Source organism: Camelus bactrianus, chromosome 4 (assembly GCF_048773025.1).
Source record: "Camelus bactrianus isolate YW-2024 breed Bactrian camel chromosome 4, ASM4877302v1, whole genome shotgun sequence".
NCBI classification, from domain to species: Eukaryota; Metazoa; Chordata; class Mammalia; order Artiodactyla; family Camelidae; genus Camelus; species Camelus bactrianus.
The window spans coordinates 84,042,271-84,067,735 of NC_133542.1; the positions used below are offsets into that span (position 1 = coordinate 84,042,271).

General features: G+C 49.5%; 1 protein-coding gene across 2 annotated transcripts in view; it reads right to left on the reverse strand.

The window, feature by feature from the left end:
* BICD2 (BICD cargo adaptor 2) overlaps positions 1 to 4,243 on the reverse strand; it is a 54,187-nt gene extending 49,944 nt beyond the window's left edge. For both annotated transcript variants that reach the window (XM_045504612.2, XM_074362995.1), the window contains exon 1: positions 3,843 to 4,243. In XM_045504612.2, the coding sequence (XP_045360568.2) occupies positions 3,843 to 4,082 (240 nt within the window). In that variant the 5' untranslated portion in view covers positions 4,083 to 4,243. The remainder of the gene's footprint in view (positions 1 to 3,842) is intronic.
* Positions 4,244 to 25,465: the final 21,222 nt, after the last annotated feature.

A 25,465-nucleotide genomic window follows, 5' to 3' on the forward strand; every position in this document is an offset into this window, starting at 1 on the left:
CCCTAGCTGTGCAACAGACATGACAGGGTAGCGACGCCACGGAGGGGTGTGAGGATGGAAGGAGGCAGCGGGGAGCAGGGAGGCTTTGGCAGGAGCAGCGCTCACACCTCCCTCCTCTATGAGCCAGCTCACAGCCGTGACTTCTCACAGAGCCTCAGACAGGATCCTGGTGCCCAAAGACCACTGCCAACTTGGTCTGAGTCACTGGGCTTTCCTCAGTCACTCACACCCATCTCTACCTTGGGGTTCCCCATCCTCTGAGAAGGGAGATTACAAGAAGGATGGAAGGAAGGTGGGAGCAAGAAGAGAGAGCAGCAGCTCCCATCAGCTCTGCCACAGCCCTGAGCGGCAGGACGGAAGGAACACCCAGGTGTTGGCAGCTGGGCTCAGTCAAGTCCAGAGGACCGGCAGAAGAGGCTGCAAAAAGTGTCCAGGCCTTAAAGGGCAGGTGGAGCTCCCAAGATCCAAGATCAGGAAGAGGGAGGGATGGCAGGGCAGTGCAGGCTCAGCCAGGCCAGGAGCCCCAGGCCATCCTCTGGGAGACCTAGTGGAGCCACTCCAGACCTCGCCAGAACAAGGGACAGAGACGAGGTGACGACAGGGACAGCAGGGAGGGGATCCAGGCCTGGGTGAGGTAGAGGAAAGGAGCTGGCGACACCAGCCAACAGACACTTACTGAATAAGCACTTACTATGTAATGGGGACCAGTCCTAGCTTGTGACAGGCTGCAGCTCATCAAATGCCACCAGCAGCTTCCCCAGGACGTAAGCATACTGCACAGACAGGATCTTGAGGTGGCACAGAAGACAGCAAGGGCATCCAGACTTCGCCTTCCTGTTCCGGGAGCTGGGTGAGGGTGGGGCTCAGACTGCACCAGGACCCCCGCCACTGGCCTGGGGCATTCTCCCCCAGCCTTCACACTCCCCACCTACAAGGACCACCCATTCACGATACCTGACCCAGCCCTGCAGGCAGGAACTTTCAGCCCAGCACACGAGCCCTCGTGAAACTGCAGCTGAAGATACAGAGAGAGATGGTCCACGGCTACTCAGGACAGGAAACACCACGAGACGGACCGAAGTCTGTCTGATTCTCTTCCCCACCATGGTGGAGAAGGGACACAGCAGGACTTGGGACAGATGGGCCCTTTATTAAGCCATGCTCAATCACTAGCAAAATGGCTAGGTACAATGGGCCAATGGGTATCCCCGGCACACACACCACGGTGTCAGTGGGACACAGACATGGACAAGGACACACACACTTATCAAGAGAGAAAGGCCTCAGGGCCAGCACCACTGCCCACTGGCCCTGCACGAGACCCTCCTCGGGCCTGTTCACAAACCCAGTGACCTGGGACATGCCAGCCAGCCTCCTTCCCTCAAAGGCAGTATTACCTACAAATGCTGGGCAGGAATACAGGCACCTCTATTTGGAATGTCATTTGTTAGTAACTGCATACCCTTTAGTTCAAGAAACTGTTTTAAAAGAATGATGATGGTTCATGTCTCTATGGGTGAAAAAAAAATTTAAAAATCCAACAGATATTACCTCCTTAAATCTTGATTTTTAAGAGTTAATACTTCCAAGTATGACATTAGATAAAATTAGACAGGTTGACAAACAGCCTGTGCTGACATGGGTGTGGGTGAACTGGCCCAAGTTTTCCGGCAACATCTGCCGAGGCTCTGATGCACCTTCCTCTAGCTCCTGTCAACTTCCAGCTGAACTCTTCTTATCCCAGCTACAGTAAGGGAAACTGAAGTTCAGGACAGTGTGGCAATGTGTCAGAGGCCATGTGGCCAGTGAGTGTGGGAGCCAGGACATAACAGCAAACTAAGCAAGCAGGCACCTGAGGGACACCTGAGGAGACTGGTGCACCTTCTTCCCAGTTCCCCCCGAGGATGCACCCTCCAGACACACCTCACAAATCTCAGCCAAGGTTCCTGCATTGGCCAAATGCTTGTGATAGGACAGAGCTGACAACTGAAAGGTCCTTAAGCAGGGGGTAGTTCTGTCTGCGACTGTCCCCTCTAGTCGGCTTTTACAGCAGACACAAATTCCAGCTTGTGAACACAGAAGGAGACTGTGCATGCTGCCAGCAGGGGCTCACCACGCACTCAGAAGGGAAGGGTCGGGGAAGGCCAGCCCACCTGAGCTGCAGAGGGGGTGAGCAGAGGGTGCTCCCACTCCGTGTTCTCACAGCCCCCTTGGCCTCCCTCAATCGTCAGCGCATTTCCCTGCCCCCTCAAGATGAGGTCCTTGCTGGAGGGACCACATAACACCTCTCTTGTAGATCTAGTGCCAGCTGAGCCTGGCTCGGAGGAGGCACCAATATGTGCTGACAAATACAGGACCTCAGATTGAATGAGCTCCCCACCCCCACCTGCCCCAGACCCTATCAGTTTTTTTCTGGTACTATCAGAGCACCTACTCCACCAAGCACAGACTTAAGTACCTTCATGTATTAATTCCCTCCACTCTCAAAGGGGATCTGACTGGTCTCCCCAGTGAGGCATGGAGTCTCTGAACAGTCCAGGCACCTGCCTGAGGCCACTGGGAGCAGGATGCTGGGAAGTGGAGCATCCAGGAAGCAGCATAGTGGATCCTGAGACCAAAGGCCAAGAGCCCACCTGGACAAGAAGTCAAGTGGGGAAGGGACAGACCATCACAAAAATTGACAGGTTAGATGCCTGACACCTTGCTCAGCCTTTTCAAATATACCTCGGACCAACCTTCTCTGGGTAGAATGTTGCAGAGGAAGAAGCTAAGGTCCCTGACCATAGCCACATCACCAGCAAGGTGCAAGGCCTGGGTCCAAACCTGGGTTTTCCACCCAGAAAACAACTTCTTCCTGCCCACCCCACAACAAGGCTGGGGAGTCAGGGAGGACTGAGAGAGAAGATGATGTTTAAACCACCCAAGAGAACCACTTCAGGGAAGGACTGCCTAGCTCTCTCACCGCAAGGCTCTCTGGCAGCCTGAGGATCCAACCTCCTTATCCCGGAGTGTAAATCACACAGAAGACACAGGGCTTCATCCACGACAAACACCCACAGACCTACAAGCCAACTGCAGGGAAGGGCCTGGGAGGACAACCAGGACAGGAAGTGGACGAAAGAAGCACTGTACCCGAGAAGCAGCCAGTAGGGTGGTCAGGAGCTGAATGTCCCTAGACATGGGGAGGGATAGTGGGGTACCCTGGCCAGCTGCGATGGCCACATGCAAGGCAAGCCCCCGACTTGGCCCTTTCCCGGCCTCGGGGCCTATACGGAGGACGCTGAAACCGCTGAAGGCAGCTGCGCCCAGAGAAGGGAAGTGATGTGCCTGAAAATGATGAAGACCCAGATTTGGTCTTTCCCAGTCGGTCACTTGCATCCATCCCAGTGCCCCCAACTCCCCCCACCCCGGGAAGCCAAACACTGCAGAGAACGCCACCCCACCGTGCCCGAGACCTGCCATCAGGGGCAGGCAGGCTGGCCACACCGCAGACCTTGCCGAGAAGACCAGGGTTTCTAGAACGCACACTGCCCACCACTCCTGGGGCCAGCCGCCCACCGCAGCGCCGCCTCCCGGCCGGCCACGCACACTGACCCTGCAAGTCCCGGTGCTGGCCTGGCCAGCCTGGGGTCAGGGGTCGACTCGGGGGTCGACTCGGCCTGGGGTCAGGGGTCATTTGGCCTGAGTTGGAGACCAGCTCGGGGGTCGCCTTGGTCCCAGTCAGGAGCCAGCTCTGGAGTCGGTGCCGGGGTCAGTCCGGCCCGAGTGAGAGATCCGAGTCGAGGGTCGGGGGTCGGGACCCGTAACGAGAGGGTGTGGCGCCGGCCGCCCTTGCCCCTTACCTCCTTGAGCTGCTCCATCTCGCCGCGGATGGCCTCGTAGTCCACCTCGAGCTCCTCGAATTGCAGTTTGAGTTGGTGCTTCTCCTCAAGCACTGCCAGCCCGTACTCGGCCGCCTGGATCTTCTCACGCGTGGTCTCGGCCAGCTCGTGCGACAGCCGCTTCACCTCCGCGCGCAACCATTCCGGCTGCGCCTCCATCACCAGCCTCGCGTACTCCTCTTCCTCGGACGGCGCGGACATGGTGGCCACGGCTGGGGTCGCGCCACTCCCTCCGAGGCTCAGGCCGGGCTCTCGTCCGCCGCCGCCTCCGTCTCCACCGCCACCGCCGCCGCCGCCGCCGCCTAGCCCGACTGCTCCCCGGCCGCCGCCGCCGCCGCCACCGCCGCCACCGCCACCACCGCCGCGCAGCCGCAGTGAGTTTGCTACCGCGCGGGGCACGGTGGGGGCCACAGTCCCGCTCGCGGTAACTACAAGGCCCGTAGCGCCCCGCGCCCGTCTTCTCTAGCCCGTGATTGGCCTTGAGCCCCGCGTCAGGCGGCCCCTCCGAATGCCGTCGCTTCCGCCACGGCTGCGCGGTGCGTTGTGGGGATCGTAGTCCTTCTTGCGCGCCGACTACAAGGCCCGTCGTGCCCCACGCCCGCCCGCTCCCGGCAGTGATTGGCCCACGCAGCCTCCGTCGCAGAGCCGGAAACCCTGGTGTTTTCTGGTGTCTTCCTTGGGCCTGCGAGGCGGCGGTCGGTGGTACGCGGGGTCGCCTAGGAGGACGCGACCTTCGCTGGGCAGGGGGTGGGTGGAGCAGGACTCCGATCCGAACCGCCCGGAGCATTGTGGGGACTGCGGGCCGTGTGGCGATGGGGACTGGAATCCGACGGTTCATACTGGCGCGGCCAGCCCAGGACCTGTCCCCTGGGGGAAATAGTCAAACCGCTAGCTAAAGAGGCGCCTTCGCCCCAAGTAAATGCCAAATGCCAGACGTAGACTCCAATGCATCCCCATGGTTAGATTAGGTTATGCGCTTTGACATCAGTATCACGAGCTGGTTCTGATCTCATGGCATGGGTGCTGCTGGGTATTCTTTGTTATTACTATCCTGTGAGAAGATAGTTGAGACTGCAAATATCCCGTCACTCCTCAAGCTTTTAAAATTTTTATTGGGGCGTACTTGATTTATAATATTGTATGAATTTCAAGTGTACAACATAGTGATTCACAGTTTTTAAAGACTATATTCCACTTACAGTTATTATAAAATATTGGTGATATTCTCTGTGCTGTACAATATATCCTTGTAGCTTAACTTTTTATACATAGTAGTTTGTACCTATTAATCGCTTACCGCTAACTTGCCCCTTCCTCTGTTTCTCCACACTGGAACCACTAGTTTGTTCACTTTATCTGTGAGTCTGTTTCTGTTTTGTTATATTCACTAGTTTGTTTTATTTATTTTTTTTAAGTCCACATAAAGATAATAACATACATTTGTCTTTCTCTGTATTATTTCACTAAGCATGATACCCTGAAGGTCCACCCATGTTGTTGCAAATGGCAAAATTTCATTGTTTTTTTCTGACTGAGTCCATTGTGTATGTATACCACATCATCATTATCCATTCAGCTGTTGATGGATGTTTAAGTTGTTTTCATGTCTTGGCTATTGTAAGTAATGCTGCTATGAACATTGGGGTGCATGTATTGTTTTGAATAAGGATTTTTGTTTTCTCCAGATATATACCCAGGAGTGGAATTGCTGGATCATATGGTGGGTTCTGTTTTTAGTTTTTTGAGGAATCTCCATACTGTTTTCCATAGTGGCTGCACCAACTTACATTCCCACCAACAGTGTACAGGGGTTCCCTTTTCTCCGCACCCTCTCCAACATTTGTCATTTGTGGTCTTTTGATGATAGCCATTCTGTCAGTTGTGAGTGATATCTCATTGTGGTTTTGATTTGCATTTAGTTGATGATTAGCAATGTTGAGCATCTTTTCATGTGCCTGTTAGCCATCCAAATGTCTTCCTTGGAAAAATATCTATGTAGGTCTTCAGCCCATTTTTTTAATTAGGGTTTTTTGTTTTGTTTTTTTTTTTTTTTGATATTGAGTTGTATGAGCTCCTCAAACTTTTAACCCACTAGTTTTCATTGGTATTTCTTGCCTACATGAATGATTAGTGTACTATTTCTTTTCTATTTGCATCGTTCTTTCTCCACTTACTAGCTTTGTACTGTAGGGAAGATATTTCGTTCATTAGTGTATGGTCTGTAGATTCTTATTTTACTTAATGAATTACAATCCATTACTCTCCTTATTCACTTAGATGCTTAAATGTGGCAGATTTGGCCAGTGGGAGCTCCATTATCTCTGTGTCCTTTCAACATGTCAAAACTTTTGACCATTTTCTTACTTTCTGGTGAAGTTGTCCCAGAATCACGTACTCTATGTGTCCCAAACCTGCAGTCGGCTATTTCTCCAAGGAGCCTTGATTCCTCTTAGTGGTTTAATGTTTTATTTATATGAGGAGAATATGTCATAATTTTACTTGTGAAATTAAAAACTGATTTTTAGGGCATTCAACAACAGTAGGAGTAGGATGCCAAATCAGCCTGTCTGTCTGTCCTGGTTTTAGCACTGAGAGTCCCAGATTTTGGGTAACCTTCAGGCCTGGGCACACCATTCAATCTAAGGGGGAGAGATCCTAGGGAAAAGAACGGAAAAGACACTGCCTTGTTTGAGTGAAGTTAACATAGGAGGAAGGACTGATGCTCTGAGAATTGGTGGCCCCTTCTGACCCAAGCTGGCCAAACTCCGAAGTCCCACCCGACTCCAGGCCTTCAGATGGGGCTGGCCTGAGGAGAGAGGGGGTAAGGCTGTGGGAATCTGGTACAGGCATTGACCACAGAGCTTGGAACTTGGAGACAGGGTGGTGGTGGAAGGCGACAGGCTAGGACTCTTCTAGGTGCTGGGGACAGAGGGCCTGCCACTGGGGGAGTCATGGTGGGTGACAGTGTTGGGGAGACAGGCATCAGGAAAGGATTCCCTGAGGAGGTGAAACTGAGTGGAGACCCAAAGGATGCACAGCAATTGGCTGGCCAGGGTGCTTGGATAGGGGACTGGCAAGGACAAGAGAAGCAGGGCCGCTCTTGCTGGGCTGCAGCTGGGCCTCCAGCACTGCCGGGCACCTGCCCTGCGTCCCCTTGGTGCGTCCTCACAACACCCCAGGAGGTGGGAACTGTGTTTTACAAATGAGAAGACAGGCTCAGGACAAAATCCTCAGTACCACCTTTGACTTCTTACGCCTGTCATCAGACTTGTAACTAGCAAACGACAGACCTCCTAGCCTTGGCCTCCTGCCCTCCCGACTACGTCCTCTGTGGCTCGAGCCCCATCACCTCCCACCCAAACTATTGTCGCTTTCCGCCAAACCCCTCACCCTATCTATTGTCTCACAGCAGCAGAAGGATCCTTAGACCCGGAGCAGATCACACCCCCTCTGCTCATAACCCCGTCTTTAAGTACTTTCAGTCTGCTGTAGCAACACCATGATCAGGAGGCTTATAAGCTACAGACATTTATTTCTCAGGGGGCTGGAAGTCCAAGGTTACGGTGCTGGCAGATTCAGTGTCTGGTGGGAACCCGCTTCCTCTTCCTTCGCTGTGTCCTCCCATGGCAGGAGGGGTGAGGGGGCTCTCTGGGGGGCGGGAGTCTGTCAGTGAAAATAAACAAAAAATAATCAATAATAAGAATAGATGAATTTTACTTGAGCCAAACTGGGGACTCTGACCCAGAAGCCAGCTTCCCAGATTATTATGAGAAGGTGCTCCAGAGAAGCATGGGTTTTAAGCACAATTTCACATCTTATCAGAACAAAGAACATGAAACAGGTATACATTTCTTTAAGGTGTCAAAAAAAAAAAAAAAAGACCACGTACACAGCAAGTCCGTACGGCCTTGTCACCTGGGGAGGGAGTCTTACCATCAAAGGAGTACCCGCATTGGTGTCCCCGGGCAGAGACGCGTTTAATCCTTATTTTTAACTTGGATATTCTTCACTCTGGTCAATGTGCTCTTTTCTTTAATAATTAAAGTAGATGTACAATGTATTCTTTTTTTGTGGCGTTGTTAGGTTTTATAGGCTTGGTATTTCATATGCTAATGAGAAGGAGGATTATTCCAATTACATTGCGGAAGGGGCAGGGATTTCCGGGAGTCAGGACCCCTGCCCATTTTTTGACCTTTTATGGTCAGCCGAGGAACTGCCCTGGTGCTTGTGAGTGTGCCATGAGTCCCAAGGTCTACTGGAAGCCACATCCTACCCATCTCGGTTCTAACCTGTTTGTCCTGTCTTCAACTGCTGTGTCATTCCTTCAATGGTTGTGCCCTGACCCCTTCCCTCCTGTCTCATTCCCTCCTTAGAGATCTTACTCCCATATTCTTATGGGGAGCAGAGGGACAACGATCAGTCTTCTGTAGCTGCTTCAGGACTGAGTAAGGGCATTGACCCTGCCTGTCAGGGACTAAAAATCTCTGGATGCCTGATCTAGGGGTCCCAGGGACAGGACAGATGGTGACATGGCTGGAATCCTCGTACAGTCATAATCTTGATGCGGAACTGTTGGAACTGCTTCCATAGCCTTCTTGTGACTATTCTTGAAGATGAAGCTCTTTTGCAACAGCACCAGAGTCCAACAGTAACTCTCCATAAATGACAAAAGACTTAAGAAGGTGTGGTTAAATACCAGATTGCAATGTAATCAGCAAGGAAGCTTGGTCACAATTACTGGAATTATGACTGACTACACTTAACATACCAGATAATCCTAGGTAATTTGCTATTTCTCCAAGATGCCTCAGGGTTTGTCTTCCACAAACCTCCCACAATTTTCTGTATTTATATTATTTTGCCCCTTATTTTCTTTTCCATTCAGAAACAACCAGCTTTAGGACAAAATCTGCTTTATTTTCCCTTAACAAAATGCAATTCCATTCCTCATACCTTCTTTTACTGAAAACACAGATCTTACTTTCTGGCACCCTGAAATGTTTCCCTTACATTTAGTAGCTTTAGTTTTACTTTCCTTCCTAGGTACAGCAGGAGTATTATACTTAACATTGATGACTCTAAAGACATGTCTATATTAATCAAACCAACAAGCTTAAGCTAGCTTCAATATCAGATATCAATTTCCAGATCACATGGACCTGAAATTCACTCTGGCCACTTAAGTTTATATTTCTATTTACATAAGCACTTAATTTCCTTTAGCCAATTAACTAGTGCTCTTTTACAAATTAATTTTGGCAATGCCACATATCTATCACACGCATATAGATACATACAAACACACAAACGCAGAGATCTCATAGTTCCCATTGGCCATGAATCAGGTCCAATAATGTAAGACTCTTCAATGACAAGAGATTGGATTCAAAGTGGGTTTCCGGCAGATGGAATAAATCAAAGCCACATGTCTAGATGGCCTAACACTTTTTACTAATATTTATGGAAAAGACGCAAGATTTCCATTGGTCCTTGACAAGTTCCAAATTACTTACCCCCTTTCTCGAAATTTGCATTTTAAAAAGATAGTGAGATAAGCGTTCCTGGTTTTCTCCAGGAAAATGCATCTCAAAGGCTTGAGAAGAAAAGCAAGTTGCTCCTAGGTGTGGGTGGGGAGGGCTATGTATGACCTCTGTATTTTCTGCTCAATTCTGTTGTGAACCTGAAACAGCTCTAAAAGAATAAAGTCTATTAAAAAAAAAAAAGAGAAAGAAACAGTATTGGATATCTGGTGGACAAAGAGATGACCACCTTAATGCCATATGAGCAGTTGGAGTCCTGGTACCTACAAACTCTGTACAGTAACCCTGTGTGACCCTTGCAAAAGGAGAATTGCTTGCTTGCTGATGGAGCATTTACACAGACTGGAGCTCTTGGCAAAAGCCCATGAGTGCCACCCAGTGGTGATCATAGGAATTTTGGGGCTGAAAGTAGAAATACCCACGTTATGTTGTGTGGTATTAGAGACACACTCTGATAAAGAAGGCAGTGGCCAGAAGCATTCCATAATAATGCGGAAATGGCTTATACAGGAAGGTGTTATGAGAGAATGCAAAGAAGTACTCATAATATTCATGTGCAGGTGGCCTTTTTCCCTTTAGGGCAGCTTTGGAACCATGAGGAGCTGCAGCTCTCTATTGACTAAAAAAGAGCCATTTGGTTTACAAATGGCAGCACCAAGGTGGACGGACAACGTTTTGGTTCAAAAGTCAGTGCACTGCAATCGACTAATGGAAAAACTCTAGTTGAAGAACAAATCAGCTCAGTGTGTTGAATTTCGTGCTGTTTTCTTGCTGGGATGATAAGAGCCTTTCAGTGTGGGTTTCTACTGACTGATGGGCAGTGGCCGATGGCCTTGCCATACAGCCAGGCAGAAGGGCCTTGGAAAACTGGACTTTTAAAGAAAAATAGGTGATCTGATTAGAAATGAAAAGTAAGATGGTGTGCCCAGGGTCACATTTGGTACATCAGCCACGATGGCCGGAAAATGGACCATTAAAGGATGTTCGTGTAGAACATGGCCCCATGAAATTACTCTGGGGATCAAAGGGGCACATTCAAGCCGGCCGTGTCGATGCGCTTCCGGAGACCCCATATGCAGCTGCAAAGTAGACAGTATGAGACCACTGCCAGTGGTCCCAGCGGGTATAAATGAGTCCTGACAGGAATAGACACTGACTCTGGACTGGGCTTTGCTCACCTGGTAGCAGATGCAAATGCTCAAAGTACCATAAAGGGACTGAACAGAAGATGCCGTACCCATTTCAACTGCCACGTCACATTTTTTTTAGACCAAGGAACACCCTTTATGACCCACCTAAGCAAAGAGATACCTCGTTAAGTGGACTCATCATGTTACGTAGCACCCTCAGAGCAGTGATTTAATAGAGAATGGTAATTCTGTACCTGTGTAACCCATCCCTCTATGAAAGGAAGTGAACTGAAGGAGAGGCACTTGCTAGGCTAAGATTGCTGCTCAGTTTGGGTCAGTGTAGTGGTGGAAAAGTTTGGGTTGAAACCAATGACAGATTGAAGGTGAACTAGTAGTTGAGAGCAAAGAAATAAACACATCAAAGGTTATGCAACAAGGGAAATCAACATTACCTTGGTGCCTCGAGGTAATCTCAGTCCAGGAGAACGATAGTGTCTCTTAGCACAAGTATACCAGATGTCCAGAAGGGTGAACCCATATGTTTGCTCTAGGAACCTGACAAGGTCACGTGGCAGTCTGTAAGCCCAGTTGACATCCCACAGGAAGACATCGTGGCCATGTGATACATTGGTGAACAGGATCGATTCTCGATGGCTCAGTGGAATTCCAGGGATGCGCCGGTATCTTAACTCTTCCTTCTCAGGTTGTGTCTACTACAGAGGATATCACCAGGGAAGGAACTTTTGGAGATTACTCCTTACCAGGACTTCAGGCCATGTGGCATTTGGCTTCCAGCAGACTGATTACTGTGTAACTACAAATCTTAACAATCGAATGCTTGGAGAGGTCCCTGGTTTTCATGGACAAAATACAGCAGCGGCACTCCCGACATAACAGTGTTCAGTGCACAAGTACATACCATCTTTTCCCTGGATGGAAAGCTGCTAGATAGAACAGGAAAAACCAGTGGGTTCCTGACAGTGTTAAAGCGGTGGTAGTCATGTGGTGGGTTCAGATTCCCCTGGGAAACAGGTCCACTGTGAACAGAAAAGATGATGGGAGGCTTTATTGGCATACTCAGACTAAAGTATGTATACGTGTGACCACTGCTCATCTAACAGTACTATGAGGTCCCGGCATTTTTGGATACAAAACATGTATCTTTATTGCGCTCAGAATATTAGTCCACAGTGGCAGCAACGTTCCTGGTGGATTAACCGGTGGTGGCCCACAGACAGAACCCGGAGGAAGGTAAGTGATAGAATTCAGTCTGGAAAGATCATGAGGCTTTTATGAAGTGGGCTGGGCAGAGTTAGTTAACAAATAATGCTGGATAATGCTGGTACCCAGCTTTGGGAAAAGGCTGAAACTGGACCCAACGTGGCCTCTTGACAATTTTATTTCAGATGGAAACCAAAGTGGCCATGGGGCAGTGACCCTCCATCCTGGCTGCTGAGGCCCTGGGGCACACCGAGGGAAGCCTTATGGACCATCAAACTTGAGACGTTCACCGGGGCACTTGTAAGTTACACTGATGCACCATGCCTGCCCTTGACCACAGAACAGACCAGAATAAGACGCATCCTGTGGTACAGTTAGCGAGGGAAAGAATTAAATCTGAATCCCACCTGTGTCCCTGTGGGAGGGAAGTGATGCTTGTTGTATAAAAACACACAAGGGAGATCGGCCAAGATGAGAGTAGAAATATGCGGAGCTCACCTCCTCTTACAGGCACAGAAAAATTACAACTATTTATAGAGCAACCATTGGTGAAAAAGATCAGAGCCTATCATAAAAGACCTTCTGCAACTAAAGATAAAGAAGGAGACACAATGAAAGGTGTAGAAGGGGCAGAGTTGCAATGTAGTCAGGTCTTACACTCCTGGGTGAATAACTCATAAATGGGAGCACAATTACTACTGCAAAGGCCCTTCCAGAGGAGTGACGGGCCCCGACCTGGGGATCCTGATCTGGGAAGGCAAGCCCACGGAAGGTTTGGCTTTGAAGGCCAGTGGCGCTTACTTCCGGGAGTCCCAGAGGGTGGGGGGTATAGTGACTCGATGCTTAAAGAGCCCACACACATACGTGGTCCAGGACCCAGGGCAGAAGCAGTAATGTGTCAGGAGCCTGGGCCAGACCTGCCTCTTGATGGGGGGAGTCTCCTGGAGAGGCATGAGGCAACTGCCGCTTACTCCGGGGCCATGAACACCGGCAGAAGCCATTTTTTTGGAGCTCGTTCTGTGATGGAGACACTGCTGCTGGCAGGTGCCATTTTGAAATCTCCCCTCTAGCTTATCAGCCTCAGGACCCAGCCCCAACCGCTCCCCTACAATAGCCTGCAGGCACCAGTACTGGGACAGCTCATGCAAAGCAACTACCCAGGTGGGGACACGGCCCCATCATCCAGCAAACAGGCGGCCTTGAGACTCCCTGAGCCTAGAGCTGCCCCTGGACGTGGCCTTGGCCACTAGAGGGCCCAGGACCTAGCCCCACACACCATCACACAGGCATTAGATCTGGGGCCGCCAGAGACCCGCAGCCTTACCCACCAGCAGACAGACTCCAGCCACAGGGCACATACAACCCGGCAACCTGTGGACCCAGCCTAGCCACCAGCAGGCCAGCACCAGCCCTGGGACCAACACAAGCTTGAGAACATGGTGGGCCCCACACCAGCTGTGTCAGGATCCAGCCCCACCCAAGAGCAGTGCAAACCAGCTCCGGAGCCCCTGGGCCTTGCAGCCAGATCCCAGGACCTGGCTCTGCCCAGCGGTGGGCAGCCTCTAGCTCCTGGATCTGGTGTCACCCACCAGTGCATTATTAGCACTCTGTTAGATGAGTGCTGGGGGCTGGCACCCCAGCCCCTCTCCTCATTGTCTAGTCAGGGCGGCTGCAACTCGAATAGTCATCAGGCCTCTGTGCTCTCTCTAGAGGCTCCCATGCCAGGCTGAATGCTCTGCTGTCACCATCTGTGTTCTTAAAACTTTTGTTTTTGAACATGTCTTAAAAGTGAAGGCAGATGGGACAATGGCGCATTCACGGGGACCCTGATGGTCCTACCACCCACCAGCATCCTTCTTCCCTAGAACAGGCTCTTTCTGGTGCCCAGGCCCTGCCCAGCCTCCCTGTCACCTTCTACCTGGAGCAGCAACAGATCCCTTTGGCCAGGGAGGCTGGATGCAGGTATGGGAGGGTTGGGGTCAGATATACACATGCTGGGGTGTCTGTGGGCAGGGGGGTGGGCAATGCTGCATTAATTCAGGCTCTGAGTGTGGCTGAGACTTAAAGACACCTCAGGTGATGGCCATGGGGAATGCAGAAGCCCCAGTTTCCTCAGAGACCCCCAAGAAGGCAGGAGGGCGGCACAGGTGCCCATGAAGGTCTGTACCCTTGTGCATGCCTTGAGCCCACGTGCAGTCCCTTGGCTGGCTCTGAGCTCGGGACCCTCCCTTCCTCTTTCCAACCTTCCTGGGCCCAGCTTGCAGCACCCTCTGTCAGGAATGAGCTGCAAACTGCAGATAGTATGAATCTGTATCGCTTTGGTGAGTTAAATGCTCTTATATTTGCATTTAAAATCGGCATTGCACGCTGTAAAGATTAACGGTACAAGTCATGCCAAGTATTTAAAATTTAAATTTTTCTTTATTATGAATGAAACTAAATAGCAAATATAAGCAGGATGACAAGTCAAGAGAGAGACCGTGGAGGAAAGGAAAGAGCTCTGCAAGGCCCACTTCAACAACAGGCCCACGCTTGCATTCTGCCCCGGGCCCTGCAAATCTCATGGTGCGTCCTATTCTTGCCCATGGTACCTGGCGGAGAGCAGGCCCCTGGGAATGTTTGCCGAATTAAATTGAACTTGGTGTAAAAGTCTTGTATAGCAATAATTGAGCCAGCCCTGCCCTCGGCCCAGGGAACCGGATGCCTCCCTGAACCTTGGTAGGATGCAGCTACCCCAGCCCAGGGGTCTGCAAGCAGGCATAAGGGGTGTGTCTAAGAGGGTTGCCTCTGGGAACTCAGTGGGGTACCATTTGCAAGGATGCAGGAAGGTGGCTGTTCCCTGGGACTGACCTGGCAGGAGTGAGTCCAGGTGGGTGGCGTCACCTCCAAAGCCATCTTGGCAAAGGCACTTTGGATGGAGTCGGCTCCCTGTGGCTCTGTCAGGAGGGACCAAGCCCAAGAGAACAGCCTTCTGTTAGCCAGAGAGAAACTTAAAATAAAAACCAAACAACGAATCAGTTTCTATTACAGTTAGAAGTCTTCAGGGGAAAAAGAGTCTGTCGGAACATAAAGCTGCCCCAAATGGAATTTAGGCCTAAGTGGGAATCATGTGGTCCTATAAAATATTTTCCACTAGGTTTTGTGACATCCCTCTCTCACTGAGTCATGTTTACTTCGGGTTTTCTTTTGAGAACAAAGTCATTCCAAGGCTTCAGTGCCCGTGCCCCACTCCCAGGCCAACCGCACTCCATCCCTAAAGACAACACCAACCTGAATTTGTGTTCCCACAGCCCATGCTTTTTCTTTTTCAATGTAAGTGCAAGTTATCATTTCTAAGTTCACACGAAGGGCTTCAGTATGTAAAGCCTGGAACTTGCTTTGTTTATTCAGTGGTGTGTTTGCTAATTCATCCATTTTGACATGTGTAGATTTAGTTCATTCCTTTTTACTGTTGTACTGCATTCATTCCATTGTATTAATGTACCACGATGCACTCATTTCTTCTCCAAGTTACGGACATCTGATTTTTGACAATTTAAAACAGTGCTTCGGTGACTATCCCTGTACCAGTGGCCCTTTTAGCAAGTGCCAGATCATCTGCTATTTTACTGTTATTTACAAGGGATGCTAACACCACAAGCACTTCAAAAAATTTAAATTAGCCAAAGGCCATTAAAAAATTGTTATGCCAATAAATTTGCAAACCTAGATGAAATAGACAAGTATCTAGACAAATAGAACGACTAAACCGACTCCATAAGAGACATTCCTGAATAATCCTATAACCACTAAATAAATAAAATCAGTCATTAAAATCTTCCCATGCAGAAAAAAATAAACCCAGTACAGTTTGAGCAGAAAGTGCTACCAGACTGGGAAGGAACCCATAATTCCAATGCTTCACAAACTTTCCAGCATATACAAAAGGAAGAAACACTCCCTGTTCATTTGATGAGGCTAACATAAGCTTAATGCTAAACTCTGACAAATCCCACATAGTTGGCCTTATATGGGAAAGGCAAATTACAGACCAATCTTCTCATGAACAAAGTTGCAACACTCCTAAAGAGAACACTAGCCAGCCGAATCCAGCCATGCATAAGAAAGATAAAACAGCATGACTGAGTTGGGCTCACCTGCCCAGGCTTACAGTGCCGCGCCTGGCTGGTACCCGGTTTTCATGCCGCACAGGTATGTGCCAGGGCATTCCGGTCTGTTCCACTTGTCGTCTGTCTACATCAGTGCTAACACCTCGTTACTATTTATAATACATCTTAGACTCTTGTAAGCACATGTTCCCCTGCCATATTCCCTCCAGAGTGTCTCGGGGAGGATCATTCCTGCTTCTCCCAGCTTCTGGCGGCTCCGGGAGTCCCATGGCTCATGGCCGCATCATTCCAATCTCTGCTTCCATCCTCACATGGTCTTCTCCCGGTGTGTCTCTGTGTCTTTCTCTACTTCCTCTGGAAAGGAAACCAGTTATTGGACTTACAGCCCATCCTAAGCCAGGATGGTCTTATCCTGAGATGCTTCACTCCATTACATCACCGTCCTGTGAAAGGACCCTCGGCAGAGTCGCTGGGTCCCAAAGAGAAATCCTAAACGCAAAGCCATTTCTGCACCTGTGTCTTGCCTTAGTGCTGACGGGGACGTCAGGGAAGCCACTGTCATGGCCGAAGCCACCTTTGAAGTGTGCAAATAGAAGCACGCTTCCTGCTGTAGGAAGGGTTGTTTTTCACAACTGAGAGAGAACAGAAACTCCAAGTACTTGGTGACCTCAGAAACCACAGAAGCCACCGCAGCTCTCATCCCCGCCACTCTCACTCTTCCTTTCCATGCCTCTGTCTCCCTCACCTTCAGGGTTTTGTGGCCAGGGTCACTGTACATCCCTGTACATCTGCTGTTGAACGTCCCAGCAGTGGGAAGTGCATTGTTCCCTGCAGTTTGAAGACATCCCTGGGGGAAAGGATGGAGGATCACGGTGGAGGGAGGAGGAGTTAATGCTGCCCTCGGGCTCTGGGTGGGAGGGTCCTGCTCTGCAGCCCCCCCCCCCCCCCGCACAGAGATCCCAGGCCCCATCTAGCTCTTGGGATGAACTTGTAAGAGGTCTCTGTGGTCAGGGTGTATTCACTACACTGGAAGCAGGGCGACGGCCTCCTTCTCACAGCAGCCTTGCCAGAGCAGAATTACCCCATGATCCCCACTCTGCAGATGCAAAGCTGGAGGCTCAGAGCACAGGGACTTGTCGGAGGCCATGCAGTGGTTCGGGTTGGACCCCGAGGGGAATGCAGGTCGTGTGTGCACTGCTGCTTCTCCCGTGGCCCTCCAGCCCTCAAGGGCCCGTACTCCAAGTCTGAACTCCTGCCCTGTCTCTGGCAGGCAGGCCCCATGAAGTTTCCAAAAGCCCAGATGCTGCGAGCACCTTCTTATTCCACAAGCACCCTGTCTGCCACGTGCCGCATTCTAGGGAGGCAGTGTGATCGAGTGGAAAGAGCTGGAGTTGGACCATCCAGGCTTTATCACATGCGAGCAGCTGAGTTCTTCTCTCTAAGCTGACAACCATCCTAGAGGGCCAGGCAGGGGGACTTTGTGCCAGTGGCTTATTGAGGAGGGCTCTCTGGAGGAAGTAGTGCAGGATGGCATGGGAGAAGGAGCTGGGCCAGGCTGGGGTCTCTGCTAAGGTCTAGCCTCAGCCTGATTCACGGGGTACAGGAGAGCAACTGGTACCATACGGATACTCTGGAAGCCTTCGGGCAAGGTCTGTGGACCGCTGAGATATAAGCGGCCAGCACTCTGAGGGACGCTGGCTGGTGAAGGGAATCTGGGCAGGGCCCCAAGCTAAAGGATCGCAGCTCCAAGTTCTCCTGGCTTGTGCTTTTTGATCCAGAGACATACCCCCTGATCAATGGTGTGTAACAAATCTAGTGATTTGTAACAAATTACCCCAAAGTATAGTGGTTAAAACAACAGTAAACATTTATTGTCCCTCCAGTTTTTATGGGTCAAAAATTCAGAAGCAGCTTGGCAGGTGGTTCTGGCTCAGAGTCTCTTGTAAGGTGCAGTCAGATGTTGGTCAGGGCTGCAGTCTCACCTGAAGACTTGACTGGGGTGGGAGATCCACTTCCAAGGTGATTCACTCCCTCACGGCCAGCTGGTGCTGGCTGTTGGCTGGGGGCTTCAGCTCCTCCCCACCCAGGGCTCTTTTCAGTGTTGCTTGAGTGTCCTCATGACCTGGCAATGGCATCCCTAGAATGATTGATCCAGAAAGGAAAGGCAGAAGGTTTTTCTATGACCTAACCTCAGAAGGCACATCACCTTATTCCTACCACATTTGTTAAAATTGTCTTGTCTTATTTTTAAGTTTTTAAGCCATTTGGAGTTTATTTTTGGGTATTGTGTGAGGGAGTGTTCTAACTTCATTGATTTACATGCAGCTGTCCAATTCTCCCAACACCACTTCCTGAAGAGACTGTCTTTACTCCATTGTATATTCTTGTCTTCTTTGTCAAAGATTAATTGACCAGAAGTCTGTGGGTTTATTTCTGGGCTCTCTATTCTGTTCCATTGAGCCATATGTCTGTTTTTGTACCAATACCATGCTGTTTTGATTACTGTAGCATGCACCCCAATGTTCACAGCAGCACTATATACAATAGCCAAGACATGGAAACAATCTAAATGTCCATTGACAGATGACTGGATAAAGAAGTTATGGTATATTTATACAATGGAATACTACTCAGCCATAAATAATAATAAAATAATACCATTTGTAGCAACATGGATGGACCTGGAGATCATCATTCTAAGTGAAGTAAGCCAGAAAGAGAAAGCAAAATGCCATATGATATCACTTATATGCGGAATCTAAAAAAACAGACAAAAAAAGACACAAATGAACTTACTTACAAAACAGAAACAGACTCAGACATAGAAAGCAAACTTATGGTTAGCAGTGCGGAAAGGGGTGGGAAGGGATAAATTGGGAGTCTGAGATTTGCAGATACTAACTACTATATATAAAATAGATAAACAACAAGTTTATACTGTATAGCACAGGGAACTATATTCAATATCTGGTAGTAATCTATAATGAAAAAGAATATGAAGACAAATATATGTATGTATGTGTATGACTGAACTATTATGCTGTACGTCAGAAATTGACACAACATTGTAAACTGACTAGACTTCAATTTTTTTAAAAAAGTGAATCACTAAGCCCAACCCACACGCAAGGGTAGGAGGGCCCCATCTTTTGGAGAGAAGAGAGTCAAAGCACTGTGGATATATTTTAAGCCACCACAAGTGGCATTTCTAAGCCAATTTCTCCCCCAGAAGCCCTGACTCTGCCTAAGCTCCAGGGTTGTAATTCCCTTTGGATGAGAACTTGGAGAAAGATTTTTTGAAAATCTATCAACTATTTCCCCTCTTTCAACTTTTTAAACTTGGTAATAAGGTTGGATGTGTTCCAGCCATTGAGCAGTACCAAAGACCTTTTCTTTTAGGGTTTCAAATATGTAGGGTGATCTAAATCAGAGATATGATGGGAACAATCATTGTTCCACCTGCACAAAATGACTCAGGGGTCTGCAGAGTGTGGAGTCGCCTTGCTCATCTTTGGCTCATCCTGTGTGTTCATTCGAGTCACAAGGCTCTGCTGTCTTTTAACTCATTTCATGAGTCTTGTTCTGAGATGCCTTAACTGTAAATGTTGAAGGGAGCTTTGATTCTAAAGGGTCTTGTCAAGGGCATGTGTTAGGTGCAATTTTAGGAGTAAAATTAGTTCACTGGGAGCTGCCCACAGAGCCTCAGCCCCTCTGGCATGGGGTTGGCACAGGCCGAGGCCTCTGCTCTGGGCACTGTGATGTGGGGTACATGTGACAGCGTCACCTCCAGTCGCCTAGTTGGGGATCCCTGTGAACTTCCCAGTCCCTGCACTGGGCGGCCCAGTGTGTATCTGGTGAATGTGTGTGCCCCCTGGGATGGGAGCCTCTCCTCTTGGTGAAAGGGTCATTTATGAATGAATCTAAGAGATGAAGGGAAGTTACTCACTGAGCACTTACTGCGTACCAGGTGCTTTGAAGAGGCGACACACATCAAGTCCTCCATAGTGATGGGACAGGGTCCAGGAGGCCGGCGGTCTCCACTTAAGGGGGAGGACTCAGAGGGAAGGGCTGTGCTGGGGGGGGGTACGGGCCTCTCCACAGCTGGCCCACAAGCAGGTCAGTAGGGGAAGGGGTGGGATGGAGTGCTCACTGCAGCAGGCACTGGGCCTTCCAGGTGCCAATTCATATGAGTCTCCCACCTGCCCAAGCAGCACAACAAGGGGCAGAGCCAGGGTGCGAACCCCAAAGGTCCCCCTGGGTCACCCTCAGAAACTGGCCTATTACCTTTCTTCTGACCCGGAGTCATGAAACTGGCAGGCCTCCACCCTCCCTTGGTGTGAAAAAAATGAGTGTACATCCCCAGGGGGCTGCCAGTCTCACTGGACCCATGTGGCTTCTCCCTGAGTGCTCACATCAACCCCAAGGTTAGGAGCATACCCACTTTCCAGACAGGGAAACTGAGGATTTCCTAAGGCTGTTGAACTCATTGATGAAGGGCTGGGGCTCAGGCCCAGGGACCTTCTGACAGCTTCGACAGTGAGTCTTTGTTGTGGCAGCTCTGTGCACAGAGCTGGGATGCAGCCTGGGTGAGGCAGGCAGGGCCGCGCTCATGGCCACAGAGTCCCCCAGAAACACTGACAGCACAGGTCTCAGCGCACCTCCTTGTGGGTCCAGAACCCGGCCTCACTCCAGCCAGGAGCTCTTACAACACCTTGCCTTTCTCCACTCTCTTTTAGTCCCTCCCTGTCCTCCCCCTCCTCTCCCTCTCCCAGCTGCCCATCCTCCTTCCTGCTTCCCATCATGGTCAGGATGAATTTTAACCTTGCCTGTGTTCCCGTTGTGAAGTTTGGGTTGGTCCCCAGCTCTCACTCCAGGCCACCACTGCAGCCTCCGCACTGGTCCCCTTGACCCATGCTACCTTTTCCTGTGCTCTGCTGATTACACCCTCATCCTTCAAAGTTCCCTGAAGCCTGTCCCCACCCAGCAGCCAGAAGCCTTTCAACCTGTAATTCATCTGTCCTCTGTACAGGGCCTTTCCATAGCTCTTAGAATAGAATCCAGACTCTTCCAGGCTGACAAGGACTCCAGAACAGCCTCAGCCTTCTGCTCTGGTCTCAGCCATTTCTGTTCCTGCCTCAGGGCCTTTGCACCTGCTATTCTCTCTGCCTTCCCCATCCTCTGCAGGTCAGAGCCTCCGTCTCTCCGAAGTCACCATCACCTTTTCTTGTTTTATTTCCTTCATTGAACTTTCAGCCTCCAGAAACTTTCTTGTTCATTTGCCTTTTCTGTGTCCTTCACAAGAATAAGAGCCCCACCCTTGAAATCAGAAACCTCTTCATCTGTCTGGTTCCTCATTTTCCTGCAGCCCCATTTCCTGACACAGTCTGGCTGAGGAGGAGGATGAGTGTGGGGGTAACGATTTCTGAAAGCCTCCGTGACCTCTTTTGCCAGCCCCGTTCCGGACTACTGTGATGACCTCTGACCTCAAAGCTGCATATGACCGCGATGGCCTCTGCTGGCCCTGGACCATCATTCTAGAAGCAGAAGCTCTTGCTGTGTGGAGTTCTTGGCAGTGTGTACAGCCTGGAGCTCAGAACTCACTGGTGCAGTAGCTGGTTAGTTTTATTACATCTGCCTCTCCATCCTCCAGGTGCCCACAGCCTGCAGGGCACATCACTGCTAGGGTATGGGCTCTGGAAAGCAAAACACCAACCGACCAGAAACCCCACCCTGCCAAGAGCGAGGGCACTGACAGGTGTACAGACAGCTCTCGGCCCAGCCCACCCATCCCAGTCCTCCCAGCATTGCACATCCCATGGACCATCCCCCTGGGGGCACCTCCTTTCTTCCCAGCCTCTCCTTCTTCCCCTGAGAGTTCAGCAAAGTCACACTCCTCACCCTGGCCTGGCTTGGTGAAGGTGATGATGGTGGAGGTGGTGGTGGTGGTGACAGGTGTAGGAGGCCTTCTCAGGGCAGGCCTGTGCTCAGCATGCTCCTTTAGTCCCATGGTGCCCTGTGCTGGCTTCTAGTGTGTTCTGTCCACAGGGGTGGGGAGATGGGGGAAGCAGGATAGGGGGTGGGGCCCTGGGGAGAAGGAGAGGGGTGGGGGAAGGTCTGGCAGGCATTTCCTGCCAAGGCCTGCTCAGCACTGCCCAGCCCCTTCTCACCCTCTCCTCCCCTCCTCTAGCCTCCTCCCCCTCCCCCCACTGCAAGAGGGCTGAGAAGGAGGGGTGGGTCCCTGTGAAGTTGAGGGGAGAGGGACCCAGAGAAACCAAGAAAGGAGAGAGCTCAGAGCAAGTCTGCAAAGCCCCCACTCCCACCCAAGAACCCTTGAACCTGGCTGGGGGGGTGGGGGTAGGGCTGGATTTGGACCCTGGTGGGCCACCCATTTTGAACTCAGCGACCTGGCATGATTTGTGACTTGTCTGAGAGCCAGTCAGCCTCTGGAGGTTGTGAGGGTCCCCATGTGGGGACACGTGGTGACTGTCATCCTGTGGGAGGCCACATGATCACTGATCTTGCCACCACTGAGGAGAGCATCCCTGGTGGGTCACCTCTGGCTCTGGGACTGAGAGCAGCTCTGGGGTCTGGGACTGGGAGGGCCTCTAAGGTCAGGGAACCCACACTTGTCCACACTGCCTGTCCAGCTGGACATAATCAGAATCACTGGGTCTCCCAGGCTGGCAGGGGACAGGCATGGCCATACCAGATCACTGAACATTCAGCCTGCTGCTCAGGCCCTGGGACACCTCAGAGCTTACATTCTGGAAGAGGTGGGAACCAAGCAGACAAAATAAGGCTGACTTTGAAGAGCCTGGGTGGAAATGAAACAGGGGTCTGGATGGGAGGAGTGGCTACAGGAGACCAGGGGTCAGAGGGCATCTCCCTGCCCAGTTGTGGGGACGAGCTGGTTGGCCGTGGCATGACTAGGGGCAGTAGAAGCAATGACAAGGACGATTGGGTGTGACCTGGGCCCTACGGAGGATCCAGTGTGGCTGCCCTCATGGAGAGGGATCGACAGTAAAGGAAGAAAATAAACAAACAAGATTAGATCAGATGGTGATGAGAGCCAGGAAGGCAAAAGAAGGTGATGAGTTCTGGGTGGGTGGGAGCCAGAATGGTCCCAGGAGGCCTCTGTGAGGGGACACCTATGAGCTGACGCATGTGGCATGTCCTGCAAGCCTGCAAGTCCTGCAGCAGAAGGGGTTGGGGGAGGCTCACTGAGTCCCAGGAGAAAAGATCAGGTTGGTGGCTGGAGCCAGCTCACTCGGGGTCTTGTGGACCACGGTGAAGCGGGAGCATGTTATTCCAAGTGGCATGGGAGCCATGGCAGGATTTTGAGGAAGGAAAGAATTAAAAAAAAAAAAAATCCCACTGCCCACCTTAAGAAACCATCACTAAACCCAAAGTAAACAGAAGGAAGGAAATAATAAAGGTTAGAGCAGAAATACAAGAAACAGAAAATAAGAGTAGAGAAAATCATTGAAACCAAAAATTGGTCCTTTTAAATGACCTGCAAAATAGATAAACCCATAGACTAAGGAAAGAAGAAAGAAAAATCAAATTACTAAAATCAGAAATGGAAGAAGGGATATTACTGCCAATCTTCGAGAAGGAAAAAGACTATAAAGGCTTACTGTGAACGATGGTACACCAACACGTTGGATGAGATGGACCGATTCCTAAGAAGACGTTAACTACGAAAACTGACTCAAGGAGAAACGGGAAATCTGAATAGACCTCTGGCAAGTAGAGAGAGTGAATCAATAATCAAAACTGTCCATGTAGAAAAGCTCTGGACCTGATGGCTTCACTGGTGAATTCTACCCCAAATTTAAAGAATTAACATTAAACCTTCACAAACCCTTCAAACAAACAAACAAACAAACAAACAAACAAACAAAAAAACAGAATAGGAAGAAACAATAATTTCCATTTCATTCTGTGAGGCCAGAATTACCCTGATACCAAAACCAGGAAAAAAAAATCAGAAAAAAACATAGCTACAGACCAACATCTCTCATGAATATAGAGTTGTTCCATCCTTGGGGAATTGGTTCTAGGACACCCTCCCACCCACTACAGATACCAAAATCTGAAGATGCTTAAGTCCTGTATATAAAATGGTATAGTATTTGCATATGACCTACACAAATCCTCCTGAATACTTTAAATCATCTCTAGATTACTTATAATACCTAATACAATGTAAAAGCTATGTAAATAGTTGCCGATGCAACAAATTCAAGTTTTGCTGTTTGGAACATTCTGTAATTAAAAAATTTCCATTCTCCATTGGTTGAATCCACTAATTTGAACCCAAAGATACGGAGGGCCAACTGTAGATTCAAAACATCCTCAATAGAAGCCTTGTAAACAGAATCTAGCAGCACATTTAAAGGATTATACACCATGACCAACTTAGATCTATCCCAGGAATGCAGGTTGGTTTAACACCCAAAAATCAATCAACGTACAGTTGGTCCTCATGATTCATGGATGCCATATTTGCATATCCACTTGATTGTTAAAATTTATTTGTAGCCCCCAAATCAATGCTTGTGGCACTTCCGTGATCATTCACAGAAATGTGCAGAGCAGCTGAAATCTGAGTGGCCAACACACATGTTCCCAGCTGAAGTCAAACAAAGGGACGCTTTGCCTTCTTGTTCCAGCCCTCATACTGCAAACCCCTTTTTGATGTCTATTGATTACAAAGTGCCACTTTTTGATTGTTTTTGTACTTTTGGGTGATTTTTGCTGTTTAAAAGGGCCCTAAGTGTAGTGCTGAAGTCCTGTCTGGTGTTACCAAGGGCAAGAAGACTGTAGTGTGTCTTATGGAGAAAATATGTGTGTTATGTGAGCTTATTTCAAGCCTGAGCTGTGTGCTGGTGACTAAGAATTCATTGTTAATGAATCAACAATATATAGTAAATCAAGTGTCTTTAAACAGAAACACATATTTTAAAAAAGATTATGTGTTGACTGGTTTATGTATTGACCTGTTGATGGAACGGTGACATGAGACATGGGATCCTAACCCTGTATTTCTCTTAGGAACAGCAGTTTCGTATTTGCTAATTCAGTGTTTGAGGAGATTTTACAGAACATAACTACTGCAAATAAGCAGAACTGTACGTCTTGGTTAGTTCTCGCTGCTGTGCAGAAAGATTGAGTGGCTTATAAAAAAACAGAAATTTAGAAATTTCTCACACACAGTTCTGGAGGCTGGGAAGATTTGGTGTCTGGTGAGGGCCCATTTCCTGCTTCAGAGACAGCCATTTTCCCCTCTAACCTCACCTGGAGGAAGGGGTGAGGGAGCTCTCTGGGGCATCTTTTATAAAAGCATGAGCCTCCTGATCTAATCACCGTCCAAAGGCCCCCACCTCCAAGTACCATCATGTTGGTTTCAACTTGTGAATTTCAGTCCAAGGCACTGTAATCCATAATACTGATGGAATGAAGGACAGAAACCACTCGATCATCTCAACTGGTGCAGAAAAAGCATTTGATAAAACCCAACACCCTTTTAGGATTAAAAAACACTCAACAAACTAGGAATAGAAGAAACTTTTGTAACCAAT